This window comes from Propithecus coquereli, unplaced genomic scaffold (assembly GCF_000956105.1).
Source record: "Propithecus coquereli isolate 6110/MARCELLA unplaced genomic scaffold, Pcoq_1.0 Scaffold142, whole genome shotgun sequence".
NCBI classification, from domain to species: domain Eukaryota; kingdom Metazoa; phylum Chordata; class Mammalia; order Primates; family Indriidae; genus Propithecus; species Propithecus coquereli.
The window spans coordinates 4489575-4506654 of NW_012138525.1; the positions used below are offsets into that span (position 1 = coordinate 4489575).

Sequence of the window (17080 nt, forward strand, 5' to 3'; positions counted from 1 at the left end):
AAAAAAAAGCCAGAAATCCTCAGAAGAAAAATTAATGGGTTTATAATTAAGATCATTTCACCCTACAGAATAATAGGTTCTAACAGAGGCAACAGTTATGGTTAAGTTTTTTACAGCTTCAAATGAAAAAGCTTTTCTTTAGGATTAAGCCTTGAAACCCTAGACCTATGGATACACTTAATCCAGCTTCTCGCAGATATACAAGGTAAAAAATCAAGTGTGTAAGGTCACATATCATACGGATTCCTTTCATATGACATATCCAGAAGTGGCAAACCCATAGACAGATAGCAGATGAGTGTTCCTAGGGGGTAGGGAAAGGGGAGTGATTAGTTAAGGGACATGGGATGTTACTCTAGGGTGAAGAAAAAGTTCAAAACCAGAGAGAGGTGGTGGCTGCACGACAATGTGAATACATCAAATGCCACTGAACTGCACACCTTAAAATAGCTATATGCTATGTGATCTTCACCTCAAAAACAAACAAGAAAACCCAACTGCTGGGACCTCCTACCAAAGGCCTGTGAAGGGGAAGAACATCACTTGTATCCTCTCAGCTCAGCAGAGGAAATGCAATGCCCAAGATGGCGGACTTCACACAAGTGTGCGAGCGTGTGTGTAAGAATATTGTTTGTTTGTTTGTTTGTTAGAGATGGGTCTCGTTTTGTCCACCCAGGCTGTAGTACAGTGGCACAATCACAGCTCACTGCAACCTTAAACTCCTGGGCTCAAGTGATCCTCCTGCCTCAGCCTTCTGAGTAGCTGGGACTACAGGCACATGACACCACACCCAGCTAATTTTTCTATTTTTTGTAGAGACAAGGTCTTGCTCTTGCTCAGGCTGGTCTCAAACTCCTGGCCTCAACTGTTTTTCCCATCTCAGTCTCCCAAAGTGCTGGGATTACAGGTGGTGTGAGCCACCATGCCCAGCTAGAACACTGTTAAAGGGCAAACAAACAAACAAAAAACAAAAGAAGTATCTGTCATAAAGGGCTCCTATTAAACAAGTCATAAATCACCCATTCAGTGGAATGTTACAAAGCCACTACAAAGACTGAGGTACCACATTGTGGGACATTCTACAAAACAACTGGCCTGGACTCTCCAAAAATGTCAATACCATGAAAGACCAAAAAAAAAAAAAAAAGAGAAAGGCAGAGGGATACTGTTCTAGATTAAAGAAGACTAAGATAAAACCACCAAATTCAACAATAATCATGGGTTGGACCCTGGATTAAAAAAAAAAAAAAAAAGCACAAGTTATAAAATACACAATTGGAAAAAACAGAGAATGAACTTAAATATTATTGTGTTAGTGTTAGATTTATTGGGTGTGATAATGGAAATGTAATTATGTAGGAGAACATCCTTGCTCTTGGGAGATACACGTTGAAGTGTTTAGAGGCAATTGCCAAGTATCTGCAACCTACGTTCATGTGGCTCAGAAAAACAACAGTATGTATTTAGTGATAAAGCAAATGTCATAAAAGTTAAGTGATAACTACAGATGAAGGCATCACAGATGCTTACGGTGTTACTTCTTTCAACTTCTCTGTGGCCCTGAAACTCTTCTAAATCAAAAAAGTTGGTGGAACAGACTAAATTGTATTCTAAAGTAAAAAATATGTCTAAGCACAAAAATAACGCCACGCGGCCAGGGAGCGCATGGGTGATGTGCGTGTGCACATACTTGGACAGGGAAGTGGAGATTCTTCTTTGACTTTCGCATGTTTGGGAGTTTGAGAATTTTACATTGAGCACGTTACTTTCACAATAAAAATGATCACGACAAAGAAGGTTCTATGCTCTAGAGCTCTGAGTGAACACTGCTTTGTACCGGAAATCACTGAGGAAGCGCTGCAGGTCGTGGGAGTCGCCCAGCTTGGCCTTGCGCTGGTCTGCGCGCTTCCCCAGGCTGTTCCAGGCCTGGTTTAACTCTGTGCATTTTTCCTGTAGGTCCTCTGCTGACTCAGGATGGGACTGGATCAGGCGCTCTGCTGTTTCTCCAAGGGAGTTTACCTATGGGAAGAAAGGGGTGAGAAAGCACACGACAAAGGGGTGCTGCTCTGCAGAACAGAAGGCTGTGCTCTGCCTGGGGGAGAAACATCTGAAGATGACTGTGCATCCTCTCACCTTGTCACCGAGAGCAGCAAGGTCCCTCTCGAAGCCCTCATGCTTGCGCTGCAGGGCCTGGACGCTGGCCAGATCATGCCCATAATTGTCTGTGTTTAGAGCTTGGTTCTTCTCTTCAATCCATTCTTTGGTTTCATCGGCATCTCTACAGGTGAAACACATTCAGATTAATAAATACCGAGTACAGTTGCCTTGGTTACAGGACACAGGAACAATTTAGCTGACATTTAGTACATTTGTCACTGGCTACAGCCAAGTCTTCTAAAAAAGGCATAAGAATAGGCATTCATTCACGCAGCAGTATTTACTGAGCCTCTGCCCTGTGTCAGATATGGTCCTAGGTGCCAGAGCACAGACAAGATGTGGCATTTCCTCTGAGATCTCAGTCAGCAAGTCTGGGCTGTCAGTATGAACCCGTCCGTCACCCGTTTCCCTCCCCCTGCTGCCCCCTCACCTGTGGAACCTCTGCACTTCATGAGCGCTGCCCAGGAGCTGGCTCCGTTCTTCAGCCAGCTGCTGCAGGGACCGCCATCGCTCATTCAGCTCCTGCAGGAGGACGCGAAGCATCAGCTCTGCTGCGACCCCTCTTCTGTCATGCCCACAACCAAACGTTGGAAAAATGGCTTAAGGTAAAGGCTAAGCCACATACAATTTCCTGTTTCCAACCTTCCCAGTTGAATAAATTAATATACAATCACGGCAAAATTCTGGAAAGTCAGAATCAAGCCAACACTAGCCACATTTGATGACTCCAACACGCTAGGAACACCTGACCTGGGATGACCTTTGAAGCAGCAAGAGATAAAGCTAACTTGTCCTCACTCTTGACTCCTAGCCTGGTGCCTGGCATGTGGCAACCACTTCATAAATAATCGCTGAGTGGATAAATCCCAATGAGCCGACTGCCTCTAGACACTTGCCGGCCCCGCCCTCAGGCCACAGCAGGCCGGGGAAGAGCCAGCGCGCTGCAGGACCTCGTACTGGAGGCGGCAAAGAAGCCGTTCACTGCCTTCCTGAGAACAAGCTCCTTACAGCTCTCACCTGCGGGAAACCTGAAGCAAGGCTTGCTCCGCTGCTGAGAACTGGCAAGCTCCTGACCAGGAAAGCCAACCAAGCCACACTGTGGCCATGAGAGCACCAGTGTTTACCCAGGACACTCCTGAACCCAGGAGAGTGAGACCTGTCCACAGCTCACCTGACTGACTAGGACAAGAGCTCCACTGTCGACAGGGAAAGAAAAGACTAAAGGAAACCAGGGAAAAACCAGGGGAGCTCATCATTGCTTCTTACCTTGATGGAGTTAAAGGTGGCCACGGTGTGCACCATCAGACGAGCAGACTACATAGGGAGGAAAGAGACAGAGACCTGAGCTGCAAGTGCCACTGCAGGGGCCCAGTGGGCAACCACATTACCTTACAGGGATACTGTCAACATTCTGAGCAGAGGCATTAATACGAGTATGAACCACTAGAAAGTTATGAAAAAAACCCAAAGTGCACATTCAGAATCAGCTCAATGATACATTTCACCTGATGAATGAAAAAACAGCGGTGAAAGCCGTAATTATAACAGCTGGCTGGACAGGAAAACACAGCTCAAAGACTAATGATTAGTGTCTTTTTCTTATTCATACTACAGGAGAACACCCCAGAAACCATACTAAATTTAACAAGAGCTGGCAGCTGAGACTGTTTATTTAAATCATCAAGTATACTAATAATCATTTTCATTTCTAATTATGGTTATTGGGCTGCTATTTTTTTTTTTCAATAGTGTCCCTTTCAACGAAGGGCAACAGCTTTACCAGAGGAAAAATAAATCGGTCAATTAGTTTTCTTTTCAATAATGTAGCTACTTCTAAAAATCTAAAATCCCTTGGGATCTTACAGCCCATCTGAAAGAAACTGCTCATGGACCACATTCTGATGCTTATGATCCTTCAAGCACACGAGGGAAGGAGGGCTCAGCTTGAACACAAAGTTCAGCTCATCAGATGTTCCGGGGAATCCCTAGGTGACACTTCCAACCAATGTGGGTGTGTACAGGGCTCAGAAGGTAGACCTGCTGTCTCCAATCCTTTCCAAGAAATAGGAGGTATTGGTATTTACAAAGATATCTAAAACACATTTCTGAAAGAATGCTGATATTATCAGAAACACTTTGCTAAAGGGTCAGATAAGGCTGTTGCCCATTCATACCATCAATGATGAAAGTTTGCTATGTTAGCAAAATTAAGATCGAGAAAAGGAAAGTTGAATCAAAGGAAAAATGTACCCCACCCCCCCAACCCTGCAATTTGGAGCCTATTTAACGAAGAGAACAGAGCCAGCAGGGGAAAGAGGCAGAAACACACCATCAGCCCAGGTCCTCAGGACAGGTCAGACGAGATGACTGAGCGGGTGCAAAAGTAGGCACAGGAGGGGTGTTGGTGGGAGGCTTTTTGTTTCAGGTTTTCATGTTTTATATTTCTGGAAGATGAACTTTTATAAAGTAGAAATCTGCTCTCTAACTTGCCTATAATTCCAGTGACATATTCCTGAAGCGCCAGATCAGGAGGGAGGATGCTAGAGTTAAGACACAGGCAACCAGTGCCATAATCATGAGTACAAATACGGCACATGAAAAACCTTCTCCTCTGCATTCCTGGTCAGAGTTATGCCCATTCTGGATTTGTCCGGCATAATGTCTCCTGCAGCTGGTAACCATCTCGTTGCTTTCCATCTCTCCTTTAGATTTGGTATCTTCTCTGGAGCCTTTCTTAGGCCATAGGAGAAAGAGGCTGGGCTGATGGGAATGGAATGTCTACTCTCCTTTCCATTCTGGGGCGTTTTGTGCTCCCGTCCTTTCCCTTGGACTGCAGCCTTGCGGGTGGGCCCCCACCTGCTGGTGCAGTGCCCCCTGAGAGGCACAATCTGGCACTGATGTGGATAATAAACTTGACCTAACTGTACCGAGCATTTGAACGTGAACATCTTGCTTTTGTATATTAAACATCACATTTTAAGGGATAACAGATTCAAAGAATATATTAATAATGTCAAGGTCTGAAAGAAACCAGTCTAATCAAGTCCGGAAATGACCAAAGGCTCAAGGTACGCTGAATACTCAGAAAAAGGCACACCAGAAAAGAGCATAAAATACTTTATGCTCCTGTAAAACCCTTGGAAATAATAATTTGCAAAGGACTTCTTACCTTCCACGGGGAGGCTGTCTTGGAATCGGTTTCATCCTAGTCAAAGGAGGAGAAGTTTGAGCAGTCGTGCAACTGAGCACAAAGCAACGGAGCACCTGACCTTTCCCTTTAATGATGTTAGTACTTCCCCAGGGGAAGTTCACAAATAAATTAACCAAAATAGCAACTCCCCTCTGTAATTCAGAGCTTATTGTTGCCTAAAAACAAACTGCAAGGATGGTTGAGAAAAATTAAGCAAACAAAGAGGAGAGAAAAATGGCAATTTTTTATACAGTAGAAGAAATGGAGAGAACGAGGACATTTCCTAAGAAAACTATCCACTTTTCTTTATGTCATATTCCTGGAAGTATTTGAAAAGGGTGATAACCCTAAACGATAGCCATTTAAACAAGTTTAGAAAACTGAAGAGATAAAAAACTTTTTAAGAGCTCGGCTTGGTAGTGCACACCGGTAGTCTCAGCTACTTGGGAGGCTGAGGTGGGAGGGTCACGTGGGCCCAGGACTTTGAAAGCGGCCTGGGCAACACAGCAAGACCTTATCTCTTAAAAAAACAACTCCCCCAACTTTTTTGGTCTTTTGGAGAATGGCAAATAGAAATCAATTTCTGGTATGTTCCACAGATTTTTATACACTAAAGACAACTCTGAGGTTCAGGAACAGAAATCCTCACAAAGAAGGACTTAACTTTATATTCTTCCCACAATCTAAATCCTTCTCATGTTCAAGTTGCACACACAGCACCTGGACTTACCCTGGGCATCATGCCACACACCTCCTATAAGGAGAGAGAGAAACCAGTGTTATTATTAGAGGAAATACACATTTCCCAGCGGAACTGATTACTGTCACACCTGGAGACCAGGAGAATTACAAAAATATACAGTGCAATGTTAACCCAACTGTCCATCAGAACTTCTTAGAGTCAATATTTATATGGAAAACTTTTTGTTTATTTAAGGAACTCATTAAGTTACCATTAGTTAAGGGCTGTACAAGCATTAGACAACTTTCGCAATCTTTAACGGGCTTACGGAGAAGAGCAGAGCCCTTCGGTGTATGGAGGTGAGGGATATTGGTACGAGGACCTGTCCTGCAGCCAAGCCACAGTTGTGTACTTTGAAAAGCTGCTTGTTGGCCTATGAAGGACACAGGAAGGAACCAAGCTGCTTCCTTATGGCAACAAAGCCTTGCCCCAAGAAGACGCTCACCTGCTGTTGCACGGCCTGTACCTCCTCTGCCATTAGACCTTCCGACTCCAGGTCTTCAGCCACCTTGTTAATGTCCTTCAAGCGTGACTCATTGGCCTTCAGATCCTTTAAAGTAAAAGCTATAATAACTAAACCCACAATAGCAAGTCAAAGGAAAATAATCATGAACTACGGCTTGAACCTAGAAAGATCTGTTCAACATCATGAAACTTCTTTTGGGGGAGAGGAAACAATGTTTTAAAAATGTGATGAAGCTGGGCATGGTATCTGGCACCTGTGATCCTAGCACTTTGGCATGCTGAGGTGGGAGAATCGCCTGAGGTGAGGAGTTTGAGACCAGCCTGGGCAACATGGTGAGACTCTGTCTCTGCAAAAAATTTAAAAATCCGCTGGTTGTGGTGGCATACATCTATAGTCCTCACTATTCAGAAGGCTGAGATAGGAGGATTGCTTGAGCCCAGGAGTTTGGAATCAGGCTAGACAACATAGCAAGACCCTGTCTCTTAAAAAATAAAAATAAAAAAATTAGCTGGGTGGGCATGGTGGCATGCACCAGTAGTACCAGCAACTTGGGAAGCTGCAGCAAGAGGATCACTCAAGCCCAGGAGTTCAAGGCTGATTGTTGCATTTGTACACCAGCCTGGGTGACAGAATAAGACCCTTTCTCTTAAAAAAAAAAAAAAGAAAAATAGACAGTGATGAAAATTTAATGTAGCCTCAATAGGAGAAATTAGCTCCCTCTATCTTAATTGGTTATAGGCATACTTTTAAACTGAGGAATGAATAAACAATATGTGGCATATCATACAACAGACTATTATTCAGCAATAAAAAGAAATGGAGTACTGATACATGCTACAAGAAGGACGAACCTTGAAAATATAGTAAACAAAAGAAGCCAGTCATAAAAAGTTACATGAGGCTGGGTGCAGTGGCACACGCCTGTAATCTCAGCACTTTGGGAGGCTGAGGCAGGAGGATCACTTGAGGTTGAGAATTTAAGACCAGCCTGGGCAATATAGTGAGACCCCATCTCTACAAAAAAATTAAAAAATTAGCTAGGCATGGTGGCATGCCTGCTGTCCCAGCTCATCAGGAGGCTGAGGCAAGAGGAACATTTGAGCCCAGGAGTTTGAGATTGCAATGAGCTGTGATGATGCCACTGCACTCTAGCCCGGGAAACAGAGCAAAACCTTGTCTTAGGGAAAAAAAAAAAAAAGTCACATAATATGTGATTCCCTTTACATGAATTATTCAGAATAAGTAAACCCAGAGGCAAAGAACAGATCACTGGTTGCCTGGGACTGCTGGGTTAGGGAGAATGGCAAACGAATGACTCCTTAATGGGTACGTGGTCTTTTGAGGTGATGTTTTGGAACTAGACAGAGGTGATGGTTGCAAAACAATGTGAATATGCTAAATTACACTGGCATGTACACTTTGAAATGGTTAGCTTTATTATGCGAATTTTACCCCAATCCAAAAAAATTTCTTTTATACCTTTTTAATTTTAGATTTAGAAAAGTTCTTAAAACAACATGTAGAGGAAAGAACATGTCTTTCCTTAAAACTAACCTGGTCTAAGAAAACTATCAATTAAAGTAATTTAAAAATAGCTACACAGATGATGGAATATAATCTATGTAATTTTCATTCCACTGGTCTGCAGTCAAAAACCAAGAGAATTGAATCTTTAAACAATTTTCAGCTCAGCTCCACAACTACCCATACCTTCTGGAAGTCATCAAACTTCTTCTGTAGCACCTCAACCTGCTCCAAGTCTGCGCCGACCTCCTCGCTTGTCAGAGCAGCTTCCTTCTCGTTGATCCACTGCTGTAGTTCATTTGCTTCACGGAACAACATAAATTTCTTGCAACTCTTCTCCAACATGCCTTTCCGCTTTTCACCCAGTTCCAGCAGAGAATGGTATCTGATGTAATTGGAGAGGTGACAAGGGGGCAAGGAAAACAGTTAGTGTCCTGCAGATGCTAACATATGGGCAAACCACCAGACGTCTCCATAATGTGGCTCCAAGGCTAGGAGTTTGTAACGATGATACCCTGGTGACAAAGCCTCAGCAAGCACATGAAGACAAAGATCCCAGGTGCCCACACCACAGCCTCAGGGATAAGTGTACACTGTCTTCTTCACAACTAGGTGGCCAGAATAGCCAGGCACATCCATTCCCAGGCTAATTCTGAACTTACAACATCACAATCACAAATGAGTGAAACCACGCGTTTGGCACAGAAACACAGGTTCATGCGACTGCAGCCAAGATGACATGAACTTTCTGGGCATGATGCATACAGAGGGTTTTTTCTCATTTTTCATAATTTTCCGAGTAGCCCCCAGGTGGGGAGTGAGGTGGGAGAAAGCACACTGAGCTTTAAAATAGCCTGATATAGGATGTTTATATCTCTGGATCAGTAGGATATTTCTAAAATGACATTTTTTTTTTTTTTTTTTTTGAGACAGAGTCTCACTGTGTTGCCCGGGCTAGAGTGCCGTGGCGTCAGCCTAGCTCACAGCAACCTCAAACTCCTGGGCTCAAGGGATCTCCTGCCTCAGCCTCCCGAGTAGCTGGGACTATAGGCATGCGCCACCATCCCCAGCTAATTTTTTCTGTATATTTTTAGCTGTCCAATTAATTTCTTTCTAATTTTAGTAAAGACGGGGTCTCGCTCTTGCTCAGGCTGGTTTCGAACTCGAGCTCAAACAATCTGCCCGCCTCGGCCTCCCAGTAAAATGACATATTTTTTCTCAGAAAGTTTTGGCAACTTCAGAAGGAAAATCAGGCAGAATAGAGAGTTATCTGTACCATTTTGTTATACAGAAGATTTATCTGAAGAAAAATCAAAGAATATTCTATCTCTGGGGAACAAAAATACAAAAGGCTGAACTCCTACTATCTTTGGAAACATGAAAATGACAAACTTAATTAAAAAAAAGTTAAAAAATTTTTTAAAAATCTAGAATCACCACATAAGCTTTCCAAACTGAAATAAAAAAGCAACGCATTACCAAGAATCAGAACACTTTAAAGAGAGGGATTTAATTGCCTTCCTAGTAAGGAAAACTATAGAACGGCCTTCAGGTTTGCTGCTGACAGTGGCTGGTCTACCACAAAAACCAACAGGAGGGGACCCAACACCACTCTGAACACACAGCTGCACACGGAAGCAACCGAGGAGGTAAGCAGTCACCAGCTGACACGGCTGCACCGACCCCGCTTCCCTGTGCGCGAAAGCTGCCGCGCAGACACGCAGTTCCTCCCACCACCTCATCTTTCTGGATGAACGAGGGCCTTGGAGAGAAGCAGCAGAGGGAGAATGGAGGGGGTAGCAGTGGACGCAGGGTGCTCAGCAAGGCTCTCAGCCTACTCACAGTTCTTCCACCTGTTTCATACGCAGAGATACACTGCCGGCCTCCTTAGTTATGCGTGTCCTGCACAGAGGGGGCACAGCAAAAGCATGCACAGATTAGTGGGATTAATCCACAAGGATGAGAAGCGGCAGCTCCGACTGGTGCCAGGATGGTGGATGCGTAAAGTGGGGGAGACTGAGGGGTCATTCAAAAGCTCTCAGAAGCAGTCAAGGCTATGAATGAAACCACAGTAAAGAAACAGCAGGAAAATTAAATTAGAGGGTTAGTTCACCTTCATTTTTCTGACAAGTCCACCATACTTAAGGCAGATTTTTCTGTACTGGAAATACTGGTAACTTTACAGAGCAGGGCCGGGGAACCACTGGACTGCCCTTAGAGAAAAATCTTTACTGAGTGCTAATAAGCAATTTAGCCATATATCTGATCTACTTTCTTGCTCTCATATTTATGCCTCAGGCCACTGGTAAGAACACAAACCAAAACCTCTCATGATTATGTCAACAGTAAGGGAGTCTATAAGTGCACAAATAACTTTGGGCTTTTTGAAGATCACTGGGGTCAGAAAAATTCCATTACTCTACCTAAACTCTAGTGGGAAATGTATTTTCTGGCTATTTCTCAAGTGTCCAAAGCTGTTGATTTCATTAATATAGAAAGAAATGCCCTAATGGAGGGACGCAGGTCAACATGGTGGCCTAGCTATAGGAAAGAGGACACAGCCATTTGATAAAAAATCAATCCCATTCTCAGAACACAAAGCCATGGTAGAAAGAGAAGCTAAGTAGCCTTTCAAATGGGGTAGGTGTAGCTGTAGGGGTGTGGAACATCTGAAAATCTAGTTTCAGAAAGCATCTCAAACCAAACTGAAGACAAAGGTTAAGGTGGCAATGATTATAAAAATTGTGTTTAGTTAAAGAAATTCATGAACACTGGTAGAAAAAATAAAACAAAGGAAAATAAGATATCAGTTAGGGATCTGAGGCTCAAACAGGAGTCTGCGGGCTAAAAGTGACCTGGGGAAACAGGAGGAGTGCAAGTCGGTCCAGAAGCCTTGGGGCATGCCTGAGGCTGGGCCCACGTGGGATGCAGGGGAAGCCCCCCGCCCTTGGTGGCCGAGCGCATGGTCCTTACTGATTGTCAATCTGCTCTTGCCGCAGTGCTATGCTCCCTTGCTCCTCTAGCAGGTTCTCCCGGGAGGCTGACTGGGCGGGGTCCAATTTCTTCACATACGCAGCTGGCACAAAACCCTGACGATCATTCACTTCCACTTTCCACCAGTCCTAAGGGAAAAAAGGGAGAACTGAAAGCAAATTCCTTCTCTGAGAAAGGGAGAATCCAAAGAGGCCTGTGTGTGTGCGCACGCACACACAAAAGAGAGCTCTAATCATTTAAGAGGCCCGTGACAGTATCAAAGTCACTTAAAACAATGCCTGAAAATTTAGTCCCTTCCTGACCCTGCCTGGAATGCTCCAGGGCTGTGCCATCCAACACTGCTGCCACTTGCCACACGGACCCACTGAACTTCCAGTAGGTTGGAATTAAATTCAATTAAAATACTCAGCTTTAGGTGTTTACTATCACACATGGCTAGTAGTTACCTTGGAGGCAGCGCAGACATATAAAATTTCTACCATTACAGAAAGTGCTACTGGACAATGCTGCTCTTAAAATCAACAGAGAAAAGATATGAACTGCAGGATTCCTCAAATACTCACGACAAGGGTAAATGAGGTGTGGGGCTAACAAGGCTCTTATTTATTTGTTTATTTTAAAGATTAAGCATACAAGTAGTAAGGAAGCTCTTAACAATGGTCGAGAATGCTTCTCTAGCCTTAACCGAAATGGGAGGCAGCCTCCTTTTTCAGGATCGGTCAGATAATCTGTGATAGATCATGAGCCTCACTTCGAGGCCACTGTCAAACCAGAAAATGCCAAGGAAGAAAGGCTAATGAGCTCAGATTTATATATTATTCAGCTTAGAGAAGACAAAGCCAGTGGGGTGAGGTCATAGCTGTCTTCAAGTATCCACTGGGCTGAGATGGAGCTGTGTAATCTAGAGTAGGAACCAACAGGTACAAGTTTATAGAGAAGCAGACTTTGGTTCAACAGGTGAAGAATTCTACCTAGAGATATCTGATCATGAAAAAAGCTATCCTTGACTCTCTATACTAGACTTGTGACCTTCTTGATCACATGTAGTACTGGATAAAGGTACATTAAGTGGGGGAGTGATGAGGAAACTCTAATACCTCTGTGAATTCTAAACTAGTCTTATACTGGGGAGACATACCCCACAAAGACACCCAACTAAGCAAATGCGGTACTCCTGGTGTGAAACACACACACAATTACGCTCTATGCCTTGCCTTGTTGGTGCTATTGAGTAAGGTAAGAATATCTCCTTTTTTCATGGTGACCTCTCGAGGACTCTTCTCCTGGTAGTCATAGAGAGCCAAGACCAGCTCCTTCCCCGTCTCATCATCCATCGGGGCCACTTGTTGCTAAAACCCAAAGGAAAGGCCGCACAGTTAAAAGATGTCCATAGTGTGTCGTCTAAGCACACAACATCAACAGCTGTACCAAATTTACCAAATACACATCTATGACAGTTCTTCACTGAAGCTATAAATAAAACCTGATCCAAGGACGTTAGCTCTTTGATATCTTTTAAAAATCTCATTTTAAGCTCTCTGTAAAACTTAGTGTCACGAGAGTTAACAATAAAGTCACAAGAATGTTACCCATGATCATAACACTTGCTGCTCATATCTGGTCCCTCAAATTTCCCTGCCCCCAGTACTTCCCCCCAAGCCATAACTGGTCAAAACCGAAGCCACGTTTACCCGGCATGACTGTGCTTGCTCTCGCAAAGCCTGGATGCTGCTGCCATAGGCGCTGAGATCGGACATCAAAGCTTCGTGTTTCTTCAGCAGAGCCTGAAACCAAAACCACACGTGGAGCACATACATATGGAGCCCGAGCCTCCTGTCCCCAGCTGCCTTGCCAACTGTCACCCTCACTCAAAAATCTTTTATAGTTACACGATGATGTCATCACCTCTGGTCTTGCACTTTCATTTTTAAAAATAAACATTTAATTTGGGGGAAATATTGTGACTTATAGTATTATCTTTTCACCCTGCTTTTATGTATTTAATTGTGCAATATTTGAAATATACAAAAAGACATAAAGCACATGACACATATTGGTGATTCTCCACCATTCTTAAGAAGTAAGACATTTCCACTAAGTCGAAGCTGGCCCCATCTGCTGCCCCCTGCGCTCCACCTCTGGTGCTTTCATCATTTCCCACTGACACCATCTTCAACGTCTGCCAGGTCTCCCATCTTTTGGGAGAATCAATATTCAACTCATTCTGGTTTTTGTGAAGATAGGGAAGAAAAGAAGTAGGTACAGGGACCTATACCTAGACCTTTATCAACAAAATTTAAGAATTTTAATCAAAAAACAGATGAATAGGCTGGGAGCGGTGGCTCATGCCTGTAATCCTAGCACTCTGGGAGGCCGAGGCGGGCGGATTGTTTGAGCTCGGGAGTTTGAGACCAGACTGAGCAAGAGCGAGACCCCGTCTCTACTAAAAATAGAAAGAAATTAATCGGACAACTAAAAATATATAGAAAAAATTAGCCGGGCATGGTGGCGCATGCCTGTAGTCCCAGCTACTCGGGAGGCTGAGGCAGAAGATTGCTTGAGCCCAGGAGTTTGAGGTTGCTGTGAGCTAGGCTGATGCCACGGCACTCTAGCCCGGGCAACACAGTGAGATTCTGTCTCAAAAAAAAAAAAAAAAACAACCAGATGAACAGCAAAAAAACGATTGCATGTATATATATATGTGACTGCACGTTTGTATGTATGTTGGTACACATGAATATGTGTATGCTGGTGCATTTGTACGTATGTGTGTATGTGTATTTATACATGCGCACGTGCACGCTGATATGGCAGCAGGCATGTAAGCGTGCATATGGCGGAGACCACAGAAGAAACAAGAATGGCCAGTGCTAACAATTGAAGGTGGGTGACAGGAAGTCATCTCTCTCCTTTAGGTATGGCTGAATTTCCCCAATAAAAAGTAAAAAGTGGATTAAAAAAGAATCACTATGATGCTGCACCGTGCATACATCACCACTTCTCCTAATCTGCTTCTCAATCCAAGGCCTGCTCTGTTACCCTGGCAGGCACAGTGCTTCCCAAACTCAGCGTTACCTCGGCAGAGTCCTCGTCCTTGCCATAGTCGGTGCTGCCCACGATGGGCTCCTTCTCCCGCATCCACGACTCGGCTTCATTGGCGTCAGCAAAGTACTGCTGGGCCTGCAGAGAGTCCTCCAGGTCCTGCCGCCGCTGGGAGGCTTTGGCCTTCAGTGCCTCCCACTTCTGGTTCAGCTCGTTAAGCTTGGCCTTCACATCCTCTGCAGCAAAATGGCCTGGAAGAGAGGATGACAAAGAGTATGTTCACACATGGCAGAAGGACGAAAGGGGTCTTCTGCGTGTTCATGGCACTTTCCGTTACTGTGTTTTGGTGAGCTGTGCCCCTTCACAATTCCAATTTTTATGAGAGGTTCGGGTTCTAATCCTATAACAGACTATCTCATTTTTGACCTCCTCAAACCATAACCTTTATCCCCGGCTGGCATTAGTGATAGTATCATAAAGAAATAATAAAAAGAGCAGTCCCGTCGTGGTGCGGTCACTGGACTTCCAGGTGCAGGCGCTCCCTCAGGCTCTTCACCTACTTCATCTTGTTTAATTCTCACGACTGCATCAGAGGGAGGTGCCGTCATCCCCATTTCACAGATAAGAAATTCAGGCTCAGAAAGGGTAAGGTCTAGTCAAGGCCATCAGCCAGGAAAGAATGGGGACGGCATTCTACCCCACAGCCCAGTCTGCTATGCCCAAGTGGTCATGCTCTTGGCCAAAGGAGGGGAGACACAGAGAGCAAAGCCTCATGGGTGGCGATACTCACCTTCCTCCACCATGGCATTCCCCTTCTGCGTAACTGCCTTGATGCGAGGTTCATGCCCAGCAATTTCTGCCTGTAGAGCTTGATGTTTCTTTAGCAGATTCTGGACCCCAATCAAATCCTTGCCTGAAAGCAGAAACCACTCCCCAGTCATCCAACCACGAAAAGAAGAGTCAGCAGTAACCTGTCTCTCATGGTGTCTGCCTCGGTTCCCATTTCGTAATCTAAACCTGCTCACTCTGACACACGTGCCCCTCACGCTGCGATGGCACAGCCCTTTCCCAGCTCCTTTCCTATTTGACAGAGGCAGACTGACCTCTGTTGGTAGATGCAGCAATGGGCTCCTTCTCTCGAATCCACGTCTCCTCGTCCTCCACGTCACGGAACAGCTGTTGCAGACGCAGAGAATCGGCCAGCTTCTGCTTTCGGGCAATCATGGGCTCCTTGAGAGCTTCATAGCGGGCCACGAGGGCTTCCTGCTTCTTCTTGATGTTCTCAGCGTCAAAATGGCCAGCATCTTGGAACTGGCGGGCCTGGATGGTGATGCCATCAATGCGGTCCTGGAAGAGGGAAAGGACAGTCTTGAAATCTCAGTCCAGCGATGAGTGCCTATGTTCTGCACTTTTCTAGGCCGACTTTGTTACTTTGGGTGTGGTTTTATCACATACGGAGAAAAATTATCATGGCCCTTTTTGCCACTCCTGAGAATATTCTTTCTTCCATCTCCTTCCCTTATTTTGGGCCTTCAAAAACCTCCGAGGGAAGACAATTTAATTTGAGCAGATGCACATGCAGCACATAGAGCTATCTAAGAAAATCAATACATTTCATCCCTCCCAAAACTAGCTTGGTCTTAAAATTATTTGCCATTCTTCCCTCCTATAGTTTTTTTTCCCCCTCAAATCAAGACATAGTCTTGCTGTGTCGCCCAGGTAGAGTGCAGTGGCATCATCATAGCTCCCTGCAACCTCCAGCTCCTGGGCTTCAGTGACCCTCCTGCCTCAGCCTCCCGAGTGGCTGGGACTACAGGTGTGCACCACCATACCTGGCTAATTTTTCTATTTTTTGTAGAGATGGAGTCTTGCTATTGCCAGGCTGATCTCAAACTCCTGGGCTTAAGTGATCCTCCTGCCTTGGCCTCCCAAAGTGCTAAGATTACAGGTGTGAGCCACCTCACCCAGCCCCATCCTATAGTTTCTGTGTTCACTTGCTCAACACAGCCCACAGTTCACACTCTACCTGGTGAGCAGCCACATCAGCCTCCAGCAGGGCATGCTTCTTCTGAAGGTTCTGGACATTGGTAAGATCTTTGCCATAGTCATCTGAAGCCAAGTGACCTTCTACTTCATACAGCCACAATTCAATATCCTCGACATTGCGATTAAATTGCTGTTGCTGGTTAGCTTCACGAAGTTTTATTCCTATGCAAGGAGGCAAGTTTAATTTTCTATTATTTAACATCCTCCTACTGACACTGCTCATAAACAATGGTGCCCTAGTGAAGGACTGTGGGTCAGAATTTTAGTTACTCCTTCATTTCTACCACAAAGGTAAAACATAAATTGCAACCTCTGCTCTACCTTCTAGAGGTGGAACTGGAAGTATGAAAAGCATTCTAGTCCCAACAAGATAAGGATACTTGAGAATTATTAAATGTCCTTGGCTCACAGCTGAACTTTGATTTTCAGTGACGAGGCACATCTCACATCCTTCTCTCCTCAGTCTCCCTCACCCACCAGCACATTCAACTCCACCAACCGGCACACTCAACCACGTTTACCAGATCGGCAAAGCATCAAGAATCCAGTCCAAGTAACTCCCCTCATGCCCAAATCATCCGCCTCACCTTACTGGGGTGGCATATGTCCCTAAAACACTTAACTAGTTCCCCAGACATTCCTGTCACCATCCAATGTAACACTTTCTCTTACCTTTCAGTTCAGTGGCCTCTAGCAGTTTCTTCCACAAACTGATGACTTCATTCATACGAGCCGCGACCTCATCCTTGGCATAGTGGTTGACGTCAATCAGCTTTTGCCCAGCCTTCTCCAGGGCATCAATGCGGCTCTGGTTTGCTGAGAGCTCAGCCTCAAAAGCCTGATGCTTTTGTACCTTTCCTTGTAGGTTGGATGGGTCCTACCAATACAAGAAGGAAGGGCGTTCTACCTTGAACCTGAG

The 17080-nt window shown here is 44.7% G+C and overlaps 1 protein-coding gene across 5 annotated transcripts in view; it reads right to left on the bottom strand.

Moving 5' to 3' along the window:
* The window catches only part of SPTAN1 (spectrin, alpha, non-erythrocytic 1), a 64534-nt gene that overhangs the window by 22656 nt on the left and 24798 nt on the right, over positions 1-17080 (bottom strand). For 3 of the 5 annotated variants that reach the window (XM_012639716.1, XM_012639718.1, XM_012639715.1), the window contains exons 15-31: positions 16834-17038; positions 16142-16323; positions 15219-15462; positions 14906-15028; positions 14149-14366; positions 12765-12857; positions 12288-12422; positions 11053-11201; positions 9922-9981; positions 8266-8464; positions 6535-6639; positions 6078-6101; positions 5327-5362; positions 3424-3471; positions 2588-2679; positions 2134-2278; positions 1838-2019 (exon numbers count right to left, since the gene is read on the bottom strand). In XM_012639716.1, coding sequence (XP_012495170.1) covers positions 1838-2019; positions 2134-2278; positions 2588-2679; positions 3424-3471; positions 5327-5362; positions 6078-6101; positions 6535-6639; positions 8266-8464; positions 9922-9981; positions 11053-11201; positions 12288-12422; positions 12765-12857; positions 14149-14366; positions 14906-15028; positions 15219-15462; positions 16142-16323; positions 16834-17038 — 2240 coding nt within the window. The remainder of the gene's footprint in view (positions 1-1837; positions 2020-2133; positions 2279-2587; positions 2680-3423; positions 3472-5326; positions 5363-6077; positions 6102-6534; positions 6640-8265; positions 8465-9921; positions 9982-11052; positions 11202-12287; positions 12423-12764; positions 12858-14148; positions 14367-14905; positions 15029-15218; positions 15463-16141; positions 16324-16833; positions 17039-17080) is intronic. The other 2 variants (XM_012639720.1, XM_012639719.1) reach the window with 1 other exon arrangement.